The sequence below is a fragment of the Mobula hypostoma genome, chromosome 7 (genome assembly GCF_963921235.1).
Source record: "Mobula hypostoma chromosome 7, sMobHyp1.1, whole genome shotgun sequence".
Taxonomy (NCBI): domain Eukaryota; kingdom Metazoa; phylum Chordata; class Chondrichthyes; order Myliobatiformes; family Myliobatidae; genus Mobula; species Mobula hypostoma.
This window is the reverse complement of record NC_086103.1, coordinates 157164710-157182031: the sequence shown is the minus strand read 5'-3', so window position 1 is coordinate 157182031 and position 17322 is coordinate 157164710. Positions and strand designations below refer to the sequence as shown.

Sequence of the window (17322 nt, the reverse complement as noted above, 5' to 3'; positions counted from 1 at the left end):
ACACACACACACACACACACACACACACACACACACACAGAATGCGGTGCTGCTGATGTAAAGGGTGAGTGGTGCGAGGCAGTGTCTATGGAAATGAATGAACAGTTGACGTTTTGGGCTGAAACCCCTCAGCAGGACTAGAAAGGAAGGGGGAAGAAGCCAGAATAAGAAGGTGGGGGGAAAGGAAGGAGTATAAGCTGGCAGTGATGGGTGAAGCCAGGTGAGGAGTTTTTTCCCTTTTAGTCGTTAATGATAGCACCGTCCTACCCTCTAGCAATATGTGATGCTCTTTTGCTGCATACACTAATGGCAAGGACCGTAAAACAGCATTTTTTTTTTGTTAAATCTATTTTTGGCTTAATGTGACATTGGGTCCTACCCAGAAATGTACGTCGTCATTTTGTTATCTTGTGGAAAAGTTTGCACATTAAAACAAACCTCCCACTTCTTAGCTGATCAGCTCTTTTGATGCTTTCAGCACTTTGTATCGTACAGGTTGATCAGTTGAGTCTTGGATTTTGAAAACTTACTATACTCTTTTAATCATATTTTCTTGGCTGTGGAGAATTGCTACTGCCCAGATCAGTGCGTGTTGAACTGTGTCCACTTGGGTGATAGCAATGTCCCACTAGAGTAACGGTTGTTGCAATAAGAGTTCATTCCGTTCAATTAGGCATTTAGACTTTTTGTGTACAGAATTTAAGTTTTCTAAGCAGAGTGCAAATGCTAGAACTTTTATCTAAATTTGTTTCCATATCAGTCAGTCTGAATTTTAACATTAAACACCAGTTGATTGAACTGTATCTTGATAATGATGGTTGTTGCCTTAGTGTCTCCATTCCAATTTACTAGATTGATGTGCCAGGTCTAAAAGTCAGCATATTGTGCAAATTACAAAGAAAACTGCTAATTATAACGATTGATGGCTAACATTTATTAAGAACAGTGTAAGGCTGCAGTTTTGCTGAGCTGGATTACTATAAGGATTATTGCTGATGGAGTCTAATAAAGTTGTTGTTCAGCTGCTAAAATATTACCAATCAAATACAAAAAGTAAAAATAAAATAGTAAAATTAATAAATGACAAACCGAAGAGTCCATCTAATATTCCACTATTGATATGAAAAGGTCAATATAAATGGCAGATAGAATTATTTGATAATGAAACGTGTGAGGTATATATAGGAAACCAAAGGGGAGCAGTGTAGTTGCCATAACAACAGCCTTTGTGATTTTTTGATCTGTTCTGAAGGTTTGAGAGTGCAAGCTTAGTGATAATTTTCGCTTGTGGTATTTTGTACCCTGTTTAGTTGCAAAAATACTTAGTAAAGCCTCTTAGTTGCCTTACTCTGAAGTTGTAAGCAAAACAGCTTTTACTCCGCTTTTCCAAAATAAAACCATTTTGCAAGCCTTTCAATTGACTTCTACCATTTTCCTACGTTAGAGATAGATTGCTAGTTTGCCTTGGAGTTTAACTTTGTCAATTGCTTCCATTGCCTGCAATAAGCTAATATTAGGGGTGATGGATAATAACCACTGGATTGATTGCTGGGAATGATTTCAGCTTTTCCTTTTGCTTTAAAGGAATACAGTGGAATTCTGTTGATGAAATTTAGAATGCTCTGACCGGCTTAGTTTCCCTGTGATATACACTATATTCATTCATTAAGATGGGTGGGTCTGATTTTGGGAGTTGAGACTGGTGTCTGCTCCTTCGTAGTAGCTGGCTCATTATTCTTGTGATTTAACAGTGTGCAATTTTGGTCACTTACCAGGAAAGCTGAGGCCTGGGTGGTCCCTGACACCATTGAAGTAATAAACTTGTCAACAGTGCATTGACTGCTTAACCTGCGCACGCATTTCTGACCTTGGTACTCTGTTAAATGCATGTGAGCTGACACACAGCATTTGTGTAAGGATATCAGAGTTGATGCTAGCTGATCATGTACTTGTCATTCTATTTGGTATCAAGATTTCTTTTTTTTTTCCTGAAAAGATCCTGACACACTGAAGGATTTTTTAACTGTGCCTTTACAACATTCAGCAGAGATTTAATTTTGACTACATAGTGCGGATTGTCTGAACAACAAACTTCAATGGAATGCACTAAAAATATAGCCCTGAGACGAGGTTACCAGTTGCTATTCCAGTCACCATCATCATCATCATCAGGTGCCATGCCCAGTTTGAGCTTTGACTGCCATGGCCCACACACTCCTGTTTCGGGTCAAGTGGATCAATTCATTGGTATTCATTTCCAGTTCTCTGGCTGCTGTCTCCATCATCATTTGTCTTTGCCTTCCTCTTGCTTTCTTCCCTTCAATCTTTCCCATAATTACTGTGCATTCTAACTCCTCTTTCCTAATCACATGTCCGATGAAGTTACATTGCCTTTTCAGGATCTCATACATTATTTCTCTTTTTGTGTTTGCTCTGTTCATGACATCTTCGTTAGATATTCGTTTCGTCCATGATATTCTTTGTGTCCTCCTCAAAAAACACATCTCTGCTGCTTCAATTTGTTTCCTCAGGTTACTAGATATTGTCCAATATTTGGAGCCATATAACATAACTGGATAAATGTAACGTTTCAGTGCTCTGAGATGGGTTGTCATGCCTAGTTTAGTGTTGGTCGGTATACTCCTCATTCTCGTAAAGGTGTCTTTTGCCATCCCTATTCTTTTGATGCCCATATCGCACCTGCCATCTGATGTCACCCAGCTTCCTAAGTAGCAAAAGTTCTGTACTTGTTTTATGTCTTCCCCGTTTATTCTCAGCCTGCAGATAGGATTCTCCTTTTTGGATATCACCATACATTCTGTCTTTTTGCAATTGATAGACCCATTTTTGCACCTCTTCAACAACTATATCAATTAAGTTTTGTAATTCTTCCTCCGTACTTGCAATTAACACAGTGTCATCTGCATATCTGAAATTATTGATGTTTTCACTGCCAACTTTGATTCCCAAGATGTCTCTTATTTTTTGTAATATTGTTTCACTGTACACATTAAACAGATCAGGGGAGAAAACACACCCTTCTCTTGATTTTCGTAAACTGACTCACTTCTCCATCTATTCTTACAGCGGCAGTTTGTTCCCAGTACAGATTTCTAATTAGGCGGAGGTCTTTCGAATCTAGATCTAGAGTTTCCTGTAATATTTCGAATAACTTATTGTGCTTCACTTTATCAAATGCTTTTGTGTAGTCAATAAAACAAACAAACAAATCTTTTTGCACTTGAATAGCTTGTTCTGATAGTATCCTTAACATCAATATCGCGTTTCTTGTACCTTCTTGTCTTTCACAAAATCACATTGTTCTTTACCTATTTCAGCTTGTATCTTACTTTTAGCTCTTGTCATCAAAATTCTTAGAAGGATCTTGGTGATATGACTCATTAAACTTATGGTCCTATGCAATTCACATTCTATTGCTCCAGCTTTCTTAGGAAGAGTGATAAATACTGATTTTTTTTTTTCATCTCTTCTGGTATTATTCCATTCTCATAAATGTCATTGATTAAATCATTAAGTTTTTCAATTCCATAATCTTCAAGGGCGATAATTTGTTCTATTACTAATTCATCAGGACCTGCTGCCTTTCCTTTCTTCATCTTATCTATTGCTTCAGATTTTAAAATACTTGGACCTTCAATGTTCTTCTTTGTCTTCAAAGAATTCCTGGAATATACTCAGTCCATCTGTTCATAATCTCATCTTTTTTCATGATAATGGTACCGTCCTTTGCTTTCAAACATCCATCTGAAGAACAGAGGAGTTTATTTTACCAGTGATATTCTTGATTTGTTGATGAAACCTTTCTGGATCAGTAATAGGGATTCTTTCTAATTGCTCACATTCCTGGTTTAACCATTCTTCTTTGGCTTTTTGATACAAGCTTTTAACTTTTTTATCTAAGGACTTGTATTCTATAGGATTTGCTTTCTTCCGTCTTCTTTCTTCTACTAGATTTTTGATTTTATCTGTCATCCATTTACTCTTTGTGCTTTTTTCTCTTTTAGGAATCACTGACTTTGCTGATTCTACCAAGGCATCCTTTAAAGAGTTAAACTTCATGATTGCTATCATCTTCAACAGATTCTATTTCTAGACTTTGAAATCTATTCCTTACTTCAATTGTAAATTTTTGTCTTAAGTTTTCTTCTTTAATTAATTGCGAGTAGTCAAGGGATTGTTCTGGTTTTTGCTTCTTTAGTTTTTTAAGTTTTACTTTTACATGACATACTACTGGGTTATGGTCACTATTACAGTCCGCACCTGGCTATGTTTTGCATTGAGTCACTGAGTTTCTAGATCTTTGGTTTATAGTAATAAAGTCAATTTGATTTCTGGTGCTATCTCCTGGACTTTTCCAGGTCCTTAAGTGTCTTGAATGGTTTTTAAAGTAGGTATTCATACTGACCTGATTATTCATCTTGCACCATTCTACCCATTTCTCGCCTCTTTCATTTCTTTCCCCTAGTCCAAATTTTCCTGGGGTATTTCCATCAGCACCTTGTCCTACTTTAGCATTTTGATCTCCCATGACAATAACAATATCTTGAGATTTGCATCTATTCTTTGCTTGTTCATGCTCTTCATAGAATTTATCTATATCCTCATTTGTTCCATCTGTTGTTCATGCATATACCTGTATAATTGCTACATCAAATGGCTGTCCTCGGAATCTAACAAGGAGCACGCTTTCTGATATTGCCCAATGTCCTGAATCACTTTTTGCATGTTTTCATCCATAAGAATTCCTACTCCATTAGTATGGGATGTTCCGCAAGAATATATTAGTGTTTCATTTCTATTCTGACATGTTCCAGCACCTGCCCAACGAACTTTGCTAATTCCCATGATGTTAATCTTTAATCTTTCCATTTAATTTATCACATTGTCCAATCTTCCTGCTTGATATAGGGTTCTTACATTCCAAGTGGCAATAATTTTCTTTTGTGTTACTTGAATTTTATGAGCAGTAGCTTGATGATGGTCAGGGATCCCCTGCTGCCCAGAATCAACCCTACCAAGCAAAGCATCTTCAGTAGCATAATTATAAGGATTGCTACTTTTGTCTAATATACTACTAATTATTATGAAAATGCTTATCCTTTGTACATTCTAGCATGTTAATTATTAAAGAACACTGGTTTGGAATCATTTTGGCTCAGAACTTTATACCAGTGAGTAGTCCATGGTTGTTGCTGAACTTGATCATTTTGTAAATCAACTCTAGTTACCTTGTGCTCCTAAACTAACCTAATCCTTTGTGTGAATCGATGCCTTCGCATCAGATTGAAGCTATAACAATCCTTGTTCATTAAATAACTGATGGGGGGAAGGGGAGGATAATCTTTACCTCTGGATTTAACCATCCATTAATTCCATGTATCTTTTGGATGCAAGAATGGTGAAATTGCTGTACCTTCTCACTCAGACTTAAGACTTCATAAGGAGTCTGATTTCAGAAAACCATTGTCAAAGAAAGACCAGTAAGTATGAGAGTTCTATATTTGAAGAAGAATCCTAAATTACAGAGCTAATATGGAGAAAAATATTTTGTGCAGAACATCCAGCATTTCCCTGTGAGATATGGTCCTTTATGGGTCTGTTGTTCTCTAACGTGGCTTTGAATCCTTGGTGTCCGCCAAGGACATTTTGGTATTTCCCATGTAATTAATTGATGCAGCTGGTCGAGTTATTAAAGAGTAGCACCTTCATCCTGAAATATGTATAAACCTGGAAATCTTATTGTAAGTCCGAACTACCCTGTGTGGAAGTTCAGAATGAGTTGTGTATGTGTGACATAATACAGCATGGAAAAAGTTATTTAGTTTATTATTTAGAGATATGGCTGCAATAGGCCCTTCGAGCGGCACCTCCCAGCAACCCCAGATTTACCCCGACACTAATCACGGGACAATTTACAATGATCAATTAACCTACTAGCCAGTACGTCTTTGCACTGTGGAGAAAGCCCACACATTCCATGGGAACGATGTACTGATGACATTGGAATTGAACCCTGAACTCCGAACTCTCCGAGCTGTAATAGCATCACACTAACTGCTACACTACTGTGGCGCCCCAGAAGTTGTTCAGTGCCTAGACAGATGAGGAAGAGTGCAATGATTTGTCATTGCGTTTAACCCTCTTGCCAATATCCCTTTTCAGTTTGTATTTGTGTCTGGAGTTGCCAGCAGACACAACATCATTAACAGCAGGACATACTTTCGAAAGATTAAGAGGTAATCATTCTTTCCTCCCTGGCTGCTAAATTAGTGCTTCATTTATGGCTTGAGCTTTGCACGAGAAACAGGAATTTGTGTAGCAACCCTGCAGCCCTTTTCCTGTTAGGGAAAAAAAGACTTTATTGTTTGGCAGCACCGGGAGGCAGTGCTGTTAGTTGGAAACATGACCTGAAAACTCGCCCATTGATCTAACTGTTACAGGATCTCTGTAGGTGTCTAATTGTTTTCATTTAAAAAGTGAAAGGAGGCCCATATACACTATCAACATTCAACTGCATGTAGATAAGGCAATGATGTTTTGACCTCCACCAATTTAATTCTGCAAGTGATTAATTTAATGTCCTTGTTTCTGCCGCTAAATGTTTACATGAACACTGGAACTAAAAATGTGATCAGAGCTGGGTGAAATGTTCTATTCAAAATAACAGCCTTTTTGAAAAATGTCCTGACCTGAGTTTTCAGTAGTTGGGTATAACTTATCAGTAAGAAGGGGAAGATGATGCAATAAATGTTCCACGAAATGGTAATGTACATCAGTTGTGACAAAAAGCATTTAGCAGAAACTTAAATTCTGTATCTGGCAGCATAACTAACTGAGGTATTGCCAAAAGATTTTCTTTTTTGTAGGTATGCCAGAAATGACTGGATCTGTGATCAGTTCTATTTCAAGCAAATTTAATGGATATTATTGAGTTTCTGCACTGACCAGCAATTTGAGTTTCAGGTTTTTTTTTTCAAAATCAGCTTGCTGTCCCACTGTTGTGGTCAACACTCGGTACATTTGAGCAAATTTAAAATTTTTAAGCACAAAATGCAATTTCTTTTCTCTTCTTGGTTCTAGACCCTGATGCTCATTTTTAAGCCCCTTATTGGTCATAGAATTTTTCTCTAGCTTGGGTTAATAAAATAGAACCCAAAGCTCAAACTGCATTATTTTACTATACAAAGTTTTTTTTTGCTGGATTATATCTTAATTTTAAGGATATTGTACATTATACCAGTAGTCCATATGGCACATCTTGTAGTGTATGCATATACTGTTTAAAGGCTGAAAAGTATAAATAAGCATATGGCTATGAACATTTTTGATTTAATTAGCTTTGATTATGACTGATGCTTGCTTGTCACCAGCCCTTCTATCTTTCTCCATATACAACCTCACCCCAGCACTCATCTTTCTACTCCCCCTCTTCTGACATTTCCTTGCCAGATGATTGTGTTGATCTCCATTCCAGAGACTGGTAGTATGTTGCTAGAAACTTGCATTTCTAGTGAGCAAGGGATGCTCAGCAGATGGAACATCTGATGTTACCAATTGTAAAGATTGAGCTAGAACATCTTTTATTTTTCCAATAGTTTTAACAGTTTATTAGTAACTTTTAACATAGATTTGCTGAAGAATGTTGGGTTACTCTGAACTGGAAGAAGATTTGTTGTAGTTGAAATTGTTAGTAGTCTATTTGAGTATAACAGGCAGTGTTTCTTTAAAATTAAAAACTTAATACAATAGTTTTGTTTCCAAAATACCTCCTGCCATGCAAGTCTTGTCCTAAATCTTTATTGTCTTGAAATCATAAACTTGTGTTGTGATCAAATGAGATAATTGTGCATGCCTGCAGTCCTTAGTGTATTTGGAGACTAGACTCTAGATTTTGTTTCTAAATATTCCTGCTTGGCTATCTGTAAAAACTGAATAAACAATGTACTTGACAATATCTTGTAGTTTTATGTTTCTTGTTAGTACAATATCTTGTTAATACTTGACAATATCTTGTAGTTTTATGTTTCTTGTTAGTACAATATCTTGTTAATACTTGACAATATCTTGTAGTTCTATGTTTCTTGTTAGTACAATATCTTGTAGTTTTATGTCTCAGTTGCAACTATATCGGTTCCATCTACTCTTCCCCCGATGCCCTACAACTTTAACTTGCTTGGGAATGAAATGCTTAGAATGTTGAGTGTTTATGTGGCAATGTACTAAAGCAGTGCACTGAAGCAGAGGTTCTGACTTGGCAATATGTATTTTCTTTTTGCAGAACTCAATCCGTCATAACTTGTCACTGCACAGCAAGTTTGTACGAGTTCAGAATGAGGGAACTGGCAAGAGTTCTTGGTGGATGCTAAATCCGGAAGGGGGAAAGAGTGGAAAATCTCCAAGGAGAAGAGCAGCATCCATGGATAACAACAGCAAGTTCGCAAAAAGCAGAGGAAGGGCGGCTAAGAAAAAGGCAGCTCTTCAGGCAGGTCAAGATGGCAGTGCTGATAGTCCCGGAACACAGTTCTCAAAGTGGCCTGGAAGTCCGAACTCGCACGGTAATGATGATTTTGACGCCTGGACCACTTTCAGAACGAGAACTGGTTCAAATGCTAGCACATTAAGTGGAAGGCTCTCTCCTATTATGACAGAACAGGAAGATATTGGCGATGGTGAGGTTCATCAAATGTCACCCTTAGTCTATCCGGGTAGCTCCAGTAAAATGGCATCAACACTACCAAGTCTAAGTGAGATGACTAGTTCTATGAACAATTCTATGACTGAAAATGTGATGGAAGATCTCTTGGACAATTTGAATCTTTTGTCCCCAAACTCATCTCTGGTAGCATCCACCCAGCCTTCGTCAGTGTCACTAATGCAGCAAAGCACTGGCTACTCATTTGCACCCCAGAACACAGCCATTGGTTCACAGACCCCAGATTACAGAAAATGCCTGTATGCTCAGAGCAGTATGAATTCTCTGCAGCAAATGCCTATGCAGACCTTTCAAGAGAAAAAGCAGAACTTTGGGCCGATCACCCAATATAACTGCCCAAAGGGGCTGCTTAAAGAGTTACTAACTTCTGACTCGCCTCCGCACAGCGATATGTTACCACAAGTGGATACTGTGGTATCACAAGCTAACAGTCGAATGAGCAGTCAGAATATGATGATCCCCACCACAATGTCCTCATATGCTAACCAGGGAGTTCACACCAAGTTGATGAACCCCAACATCCAGCAACATCCAGTGCATAGCCAGCATTCAGTTGCAATGAATGGCTGTGTCATACCTCGTACCGTGAGCATCATGACTCACCCTTCAAATATCCGACATCTTTCAGCCCCAAAAAACCAGATACACGTGCCTATGTCTTTGCAACTTAATGCAATGGATCCATACCATATTAATAGCAACGGAGGCTATGGAAGAATGAATATTGCTGCTGTGAATCAAGAGAAGCTCCCTAGTGATTTGGATGATATGTTCATTGAAAGCCTGGATTGTGATGTTGAGTCCATTATTCGTAATGACCTTATGGATGGTGATACTTTAGACTTTAATTTAGACTGCTATTCAAACAGTTCAAAAGCACCCACACACAGCTGGGTATCTGGCTAAATTTTTATTATGAGGTAAGTATTAGATTTTGTACTAAAATTGCATGCTCTTGCTCTGTGTCTATTAACACTACCTCAGTGAAAATAACTTGAAGTAAATTAAGTGGTATAGTAATGCTATCCTTTGAACTAATATTATGGAGTTGAAGAAGGATATGCTCTCCTATGAAAATGAGGGAATGTAATTTCAAGGGAAAGAAATTTAATTAAAACAATAAGACACAGGAGCAGAATGAGGCCATTCAGCCCATCGAGTCTGCGCTGTCATTCCATCATGACTGATCTATTGTCTCACACACCCCCATTCCCTGTATTCTCTCCATAACCTTTGAGGCCTTTACTAAATAAGGACCTAGAACCTCTGATTTAAATGTATTCAATTACTTTGCCTCCACAGCTGTCTGTTGCAATGAATTTCAGACTCGCAACCCTCTGGCTAAAAATAAAATCCCTCACCAGCATTCTAAATGGATGTCCCTCTTTTCTGAGGCTGTGCCCTCTGGTTTTAGACTGCCCCTGCCATAGAAAACATCCTCTCCATGTTCACTCTATCCTGGCCTTTCAATATTCCAACAGGTTTTGGTGAGATACATCTGCTGTTTGTTGCCTTCGTGTCCCAGCGGAGTGACTGGGGTGTTTGCCATTCTTTGAAAACTGGGGAGTTGTTATGCCTTCCGCTTGGGACTAACATAATGGGAACTCCAGATTTATGAAGCCTGGAGAAGCGAGAGTATCTTTGTGTTGCAATGCAAAATCATCTCAAACTGATTTTTTTTAGATTAAATTTGGCATTGTCATGAGGTTATCAGCACTCCTACTATAGTAGAAATTAGTAATCGGTGATTGAGGATTTCATCAGATGTTAGTTTGCATATTTATAGAAGATCTCCATTGCTTACAACCAGCTCGGAAGAACTAATCCATCAGAATGAGACAATGGCATACATCCCCTTTTTAACTGGCTACCTCCCTGGATAGATAGTTTAACTTGACTCTTTCTTCACCTTCCATCCTCCAACTATTTTTGAAGTGCACTTACCCAGCTTTCTGAATTGGTAATTCTTTGTTACAAACCAAGTAAGGTACTAGTATCACTACATACCACTAGATAAGAATTTGTTTTTTAGTGTTTTTGAGAGGGTGCTCCAATAATGCTTCACATCTTTGTTTGAAAATGTACCTGTCAAGTAAGAGTAGGGCTTTCCACACTTCTATGAAAAATAATTGAATATCATACAAGAGCTTCTATTATGGAGACGGAAATTAGCTTTCCATTTCTGCAAGCAAGCTGTCCCATTTTCTGTGCTGGTGATAAATTGGTTCAGAAGCCTGAGAGGTCAAGCTCTAGTAAACAAATTTGAGTTGGTATTTATGATTACTGGGAATATGCATACTTATTCTTAGTGTCTCATGGGTTAAATATTAAATTGGAGGTTTTATCCTGATGTGAATAACCTTATGATATTGTTAGAAGACTAAGGTGTTCGTGAATCTCTCTGACGTTTGGCACCTCCCAGATCACTTGTCTTGAGACAAACCCAGTTATTTGTCTTGGCCCTTTTTAATATTCAAATTCGTCAGCATATTGGCTACAAAAATAAACCATCTCAAAAGTAATTTGTTTGGACTGAGAGCATTTTTGGATATCTGATATGTAATGCACCAGTATAAATGCAAAATATGTTTTTATTTCTTATCTGTAAAATTTGTCTAACTCAGACAGTAATACCACATTTATTTGGATTGTACAACTGCAGAATGCAGAGATTGAAGTTTGTAACTAATGAAGGCTGATCTTTATTTAAATTGCATAACCATACCATTTGATTTTTACTGTAATATGCGCTAGCACTGTGAATTTGATAATAAGCTGCAAGCTTGTTTAGGTAGAATAGAGTAAATTTTCAATAAAAATGAATTTTGTGCCATGTTAGTTTATTGTGACATTCTATATTTATCTAAATGTATGTCTTAACTAATATTTATACCCTACTATACTAAACATTAATTTATACCTGTTAAAATTCAGTTTGCCACCAACAGTTCCAGTCAAATATGCACATATATATGTCTGCATAACTTGTATCTAAGTGTAACATTGCCAGAATAGTTAAGGTTTAATAGTTATTAATTAAGAAACTGAGGCCGAAGTCAGGTCCATGTAAGGAGCTTTTACTAAGTTGTAACCAAATGAGGAATATTTAGTTTTGTGTTCTTGAGATTAATTGAGATTTTTTTTCCGTCATTTCCACATTACTGTGACAGGGATATGATTCATATTCATGAAGTTCGAATTGCGTATTATTTAAACATTCAAGGACATGCCAGATTCTCTGATTTTGGAAAACATAATTTGAATTGTGGTTCAAAATTTTAAAATCAAAAGGCTAATACCCTTTTGCTGAATTGTTACAAGTGTTGGCCTCACCCGGGTTAACTTGCAATAGTTGAGTAGCTCATGTTTGTTTTGTTTTGTTTTGTTTTGTGTTTGACGCTGCCTTTTTCTCATTAAACCAGGTTTATCTGAAGATACCATGACTGGATTGACATCAGGAGTTGGGAAAAGCAATCCAAAGATGTCCTTCACCCTATTTGAATTCTCTTGAAACATGTTCCCTTTTCCCTTTCATCATACTTGGCAACACAGAACATTTTCCTGCACAGGATGTTTGCCCAATGTTTGCAGGTTATGTGCTGCTGTAGATAAGGCCTTTGGAATTTGGAGCTGTTTGGTTAAAGTGCCAAACTCACTACAGAATGTCATTTCCAAAACATAGATGTGAGGTGTGCTTAATTAACAATTCTTTTTCTAATTATGAGCATTATATGGGCCTGATCTGGTTGTTAACTGTGGCTGTAACAAACTCTGGTTCCAAAATCCCAGATCTCTAACAAATTCTAGTGGTCTGTTGTGGAAAAACTTCATGCAAGTAACACATTTGCCATTTGTTTTAAAGCATCATCATCACTCACCTCTCAGGCTTGTCTGCAGCTAAGCATGAGATTGGTTTTCAAGTCTGTGGAATTGTGACATTTAATTGCACTAGTATTTTAAATAATTTGAGCCATAAAACAGATTGCTTGCACGTTCAATGTTTTTAATGCTGATTGTTTTTAAAATTTAGATCTTTTAAATCAATTCTTAAAAGATTATGTCAACCTAGATTTTAAATCTTATTTTAAAGAATGCGGAAGGGGGCACTGTACTTTATCTGAACTCAGGAAATGGAGTTGGCCCATTTAACATGGTCATCTTGATATGATTGAATGGTAAAAATAGGGGTCCCTAATCTGAACCCAATATTTTTCAATATCACATGTCAATTAAAAATTAATCCCTCTTTCCCAACAATTACATATTTAAGGAGATCAGTAAAATATCTTGTAAAATATTGTTTACAGTATCAATATTGTTATGCTCTTGAAATGCAGTGTGATATTTGCAGTGAGTTTTTACATTCTCTGTAGAATTTCCATGGTTCTGACAGCCTTTGCTTGGGTGTGCTGTCTACATGGGAAGGTGGAATGTGCTATCCTTCCCATACTACATGCATACAATCCAATCACCATTGACATGTAGTCACCTTTTAAGTTGCAAGATTAATTCAGAGTAATCTAAACCTTTTTGTTTCCTTGGACTATTTTTGACTTGGTTTTTAATTCTGAAAGGGTTTTATTTTGTATCACAAGACTGACTTCTATGTTATGTAGAAGAATTTTATGATAACTGGCAGCTTGTCATTGGTAGAAGGACCCAATGAGTGATGACCACGACTGTTGTGTCTGCTGTCTGGGTAACAGCCAATGGAGGAATTTTCTACTTAAACTGTCTGCACTTAAGATTGCACTTAACCATCTCAATGAAAAGGAAATGGCTTATATTTCTAAAACAGAACAATATTGTTTTTTGATATTGACAGTAGATCTCCATATAGCTCTTTAATTTTGGATATAAACATTTCTTTTACAATATCCAGTCTGCCTAGCTATTGAGAAATGTGAATTGTCATTAAAGTAGTTGTTCTTAAAAGCTGAAGCAACAATGTTTTCGGCCATGCCTAGTAATTTATCCCCATTTAATTGTGCTATATCAGAGCCTTCTATTCTGTCTTTCAAAGTCATACCTCCTTAATGGTATTGAGCAGAATGATGATGCTGAAACAGTTGTAATGACTTGTCTCTTGGCAGTGCATTCCACGCACCAAAATATTTTAAACTTCACCCTCGTACTTTAATCTCTTCCCTCCAGTATCTGGCCTTTGCACCCGAGGTGGGGGGGTGGGGGGGTGCGCAGAACTCTAGCTATCTATCCTAGCTCTGTGACTCTCACAATTTTGTATACTTCTACCAGGTCACCCCCTCAGCCTCTGGCACTCCAGAGAAGACTACCTAAATGCGTCCAAACTTTCCTTGCTGCTAACACACTCCAATCCATTCAGTATCTTGGTGAATCTCTTCCACATCCCTTTCAAATCCTCCACTTCCTTCCTATTGTGTGGCGATCAGAACTACACCCACATTCAAAGTATTTTATCCAGCACATTGTGACTTCCCAACACTTGTACTCAACATCAATGAAGGTATGCATGCTGTATGCTTTCTTTATCACCCTTTCAACTTGTGTTGTTGCTTTCAGGGAGCTATGGAATGCCATTTACTGTATATTTTCCTCTTACATTTGACCTCCCCAAAATGCATTACCTCACGCATAACCAGATTAAATTCCATTTGCCATTCCTCCATCCAGATTTCCATTTTATCCATGTCCTGTCAAGTTCCCCTCTAGCCACTGTCTGAGCCAGGTGATTCTGGGTTGAGCTGTCTCTGTGGATACAAGTAAATGATTTGGATTAAAATCTCAGTGTAATCAGGACAAAGTCTACCATTGAATATAGTTTTTAAGGTATTAGATTAGACTACTGTAAGAGGCCCTATGCAATATAGAGATTTTATCGCACGTAAAGATAAAGATTAGCTTTATTGGTTGCAAGTACATTTGAACCATACAGTGAAATGCATTGTTTGCATCAAATCAAATTAGTGACGATTGTGCTGAGCCGCCTGCAAGTGTTGCCACATGTCTCGCGCCATTATAACATGCTCTCCACTCAACCTTAACTGCCTGTCTTTAGAGTGTGGGAGGAAAGTGGAGCACCTGGGTTGGGGGTGGGAAACACCCACATGGTCACAGGGTGAATGTGCAAACTCCTTACAGACTGCTGTGGGAATCGAACCCTGTTCTGTTTTTGAATTTTTCCAGCTGACACTGTAAACCAACGCGCCACATCTTATTCCAATATAAAACAAGATAATATTGTCATTGATTTTATTATCTACTTTTGGGAATTGTTAAATGGACAATTGGCACCATGACTGCCTACATAGGTGCTTTTGTCTATCACTGCGCAGACCTCCATTATATGCACAAGTGGAACAGCGTGATCCACATGCCTGAGTTCTCAGTCTTAGCAAAGCTTCTGGCTTACAGTGAAGACTGGCCACATGTTGGAGACTTGCCATAGTTGTGGCTGCATGTGTTCTCCAACATTTCCCCCTTCCTGTCCCTCACCCCAGTAGCTTTCTTTCATCACTGTATTTGTAGAAATGTATTAATTGTTATCTTTATTGGCACAATTACTAGAGATGTTTAACAATACAGTCATACACTTTAATATTTTAATATTAAAGTCTGTGGTTGTTTGCATAGGGTTTTGGCAATGTCAACAAACAAAAGTCATAAAGTCTGCTTAACTCTTTAACTTTGTTACAGCACATTATTGATGGCCAGATCAGATGACATTCAGTGTTATAGCAGCATTTTATTTGACCATAAACTGACATGTTTGAAAAGTAGCTTAAGAATGAAAAATTGAAGAGATTCGCGTTTACATTGACATTGTTAATGTGATTTTTAAAAGAAAACTTTACCCCTTTATTTAAAGGCAAGTTCTGCGGGTCATAAATGGTTTTGTCTTTTTTCTCCTCCCGTTTTGAGTTTACAGAATCACACAAAAAGGGGCATCTTGCACCTTCAGAGTTTTATATTAAACTGGATTAAGTGAGGTTTTTGTATGTAGTATGTTAGATTTTTACATCCTAGGGGGTGCTATTAAGTGATGGTGTTTGTTTTTGTAAATACTCAAAAGCATATGAGTTTTCTGAGTTAGATTGCTGTTGTGGATTTTTTTTGCGCAGGGACTTGTGTAAAGCTGTAAGTTTTTTATTTTTTTGAACAATTATTTAACAATCAGATTTCTTTTACAAGTTTTCATTCTGCTTCAGATTATATTAAGTTTAAAGTACCACAAAGTGTTACACATTCTCAGCTAGATGTTCAAACAGATTCATAACTGTATTTTATTGGCCATTTTACAACAAAAACTCAAAGCTTTAAATAGGTCTACCTTAATTCTAAATGATTAATTGCTCTGTGAAATGTGCAGATTTACCTATGCATACAAAGTCTTACTTTGAACATTTTTGCAGATTTGTACTGTTAAAAATATATTAGAGCACGAGATATTTTAACTGTAACAGAAAGACTTATTGTTCCAGATATAGTTAAGTGTAACCAAATGTGTCATATAAAGTTTATTTAGAAGTTAGCAATGGAAATCTTATTCTTTTGATAAACTTGTATACTTCAGTACAACTGATGATTGCAATGACTGCCTAATGTAAGTAGCTAATCAGATTCAGCAGAACATCCCTAGGAAGAGGGAAGAAAAAAAATCATTGGACCAATTGTTTTTAATATAGAAAATTAATTGCACTTAAACTTTAACTGTTTTATTAAACATACTTTTATGAATCATTAATGAAATCTAAGTACTTACATTTATTAACTTATACTCGATGCAAATGTGACTTATCTATTGGATCCAGTTTATAAAAGTTTCAGTAGGAGTAGGTTTTAAAAAAAAATCAACAAACAAAAGTTAACCAATTTGCACAAAACTGACCCTCATTTTGATGGATGTTCCATAGACCAACCATAATCCAAAACTGGCATGTAAATAATGCTTTGTCCATTCTGCAAACTGTAGCAGTACTTGAAAGTTTTCACAGCTTTATATTCTTTGAATAATGTAGACTGTATCTAAATATATTGTTTCATAGACAAGTGCCTGATAGTGTACATTTAAGGACACCAGAACAATCCTTTGCTGTTATTGTATGGAGCCATAATAAATGTATATAAATTCTGCTACAAAATATGGAATGTGTGGTTGCTTTTCTTCATTTATGCAATGGTACTGTTTCCCCTTGAAATGGGATTGTGGAGGTGGGGTGAAATTTTTCTGACTTCCCTGTGGCTATAAAAAGGGGCTAAAATAGAAATCCAATCTTCAAACTAGTGAAAGACTGTAATTGTGACAGATTCCTTATATTGCAGTGAGACTGGATCTCAACTTCTAGCTGTTAACCACTCAATTTGGGTATATACTGAAAATGTGCCACTACCTATAGTAAGTGTCACGAGACACCGGGGGAAAAATATCTCCAATGTCGTCTCCACAAAATCCTCATTCTCAGAAGGATGAGCGCACCAACATCAGACTACCAGCCCCAATTTTGAAGGCCTGGTTACTCTTAATCCACCATGCTGGTCAGGCCACATTCCTGACCTGAGATTCCTGAAACAGACTCTATTTTAAGCCCTGTTGTGGGAGGAAATAATTT

At 37.1% G+C, this 17322-nt stretch overlaps 1 protein-coding gene across 2 annotated transcripts in view; it reads left to right on the top strand.

Annotated features, from left to right (window-relative positions):
* Nucleotides 1–16581, top strand: part of foxo1a (forkhead box O1 a) — an 80341-nt gene extending 63760 nt beyond the window's left edge. Inside the window, exons 2-3 of one of the 2 annotated variants that reach the window (XM_063054379.1) lie at nucleotides 8300–8576; nucleotides 12157–16581. In XM_063054379.1, the coding sequence (XP_062910449.1) occupies nucleotides 8300–8576; nucleotides 12157–12245 (366 nt within the window). In that variant the 3' untranslated portion in view covers nucleotides 12246–16581. Of the gene's footprint in view, nucleotides 1–8299; nucleotides 9655–12156 lie in introns of both variants that reach the window. The other variant, XM_063054378.1, reaches the window with a different exon arrangement.
* The last annotated feature ends 741 nt before the right edge of the window (nucleotides 16582–17322 follow it).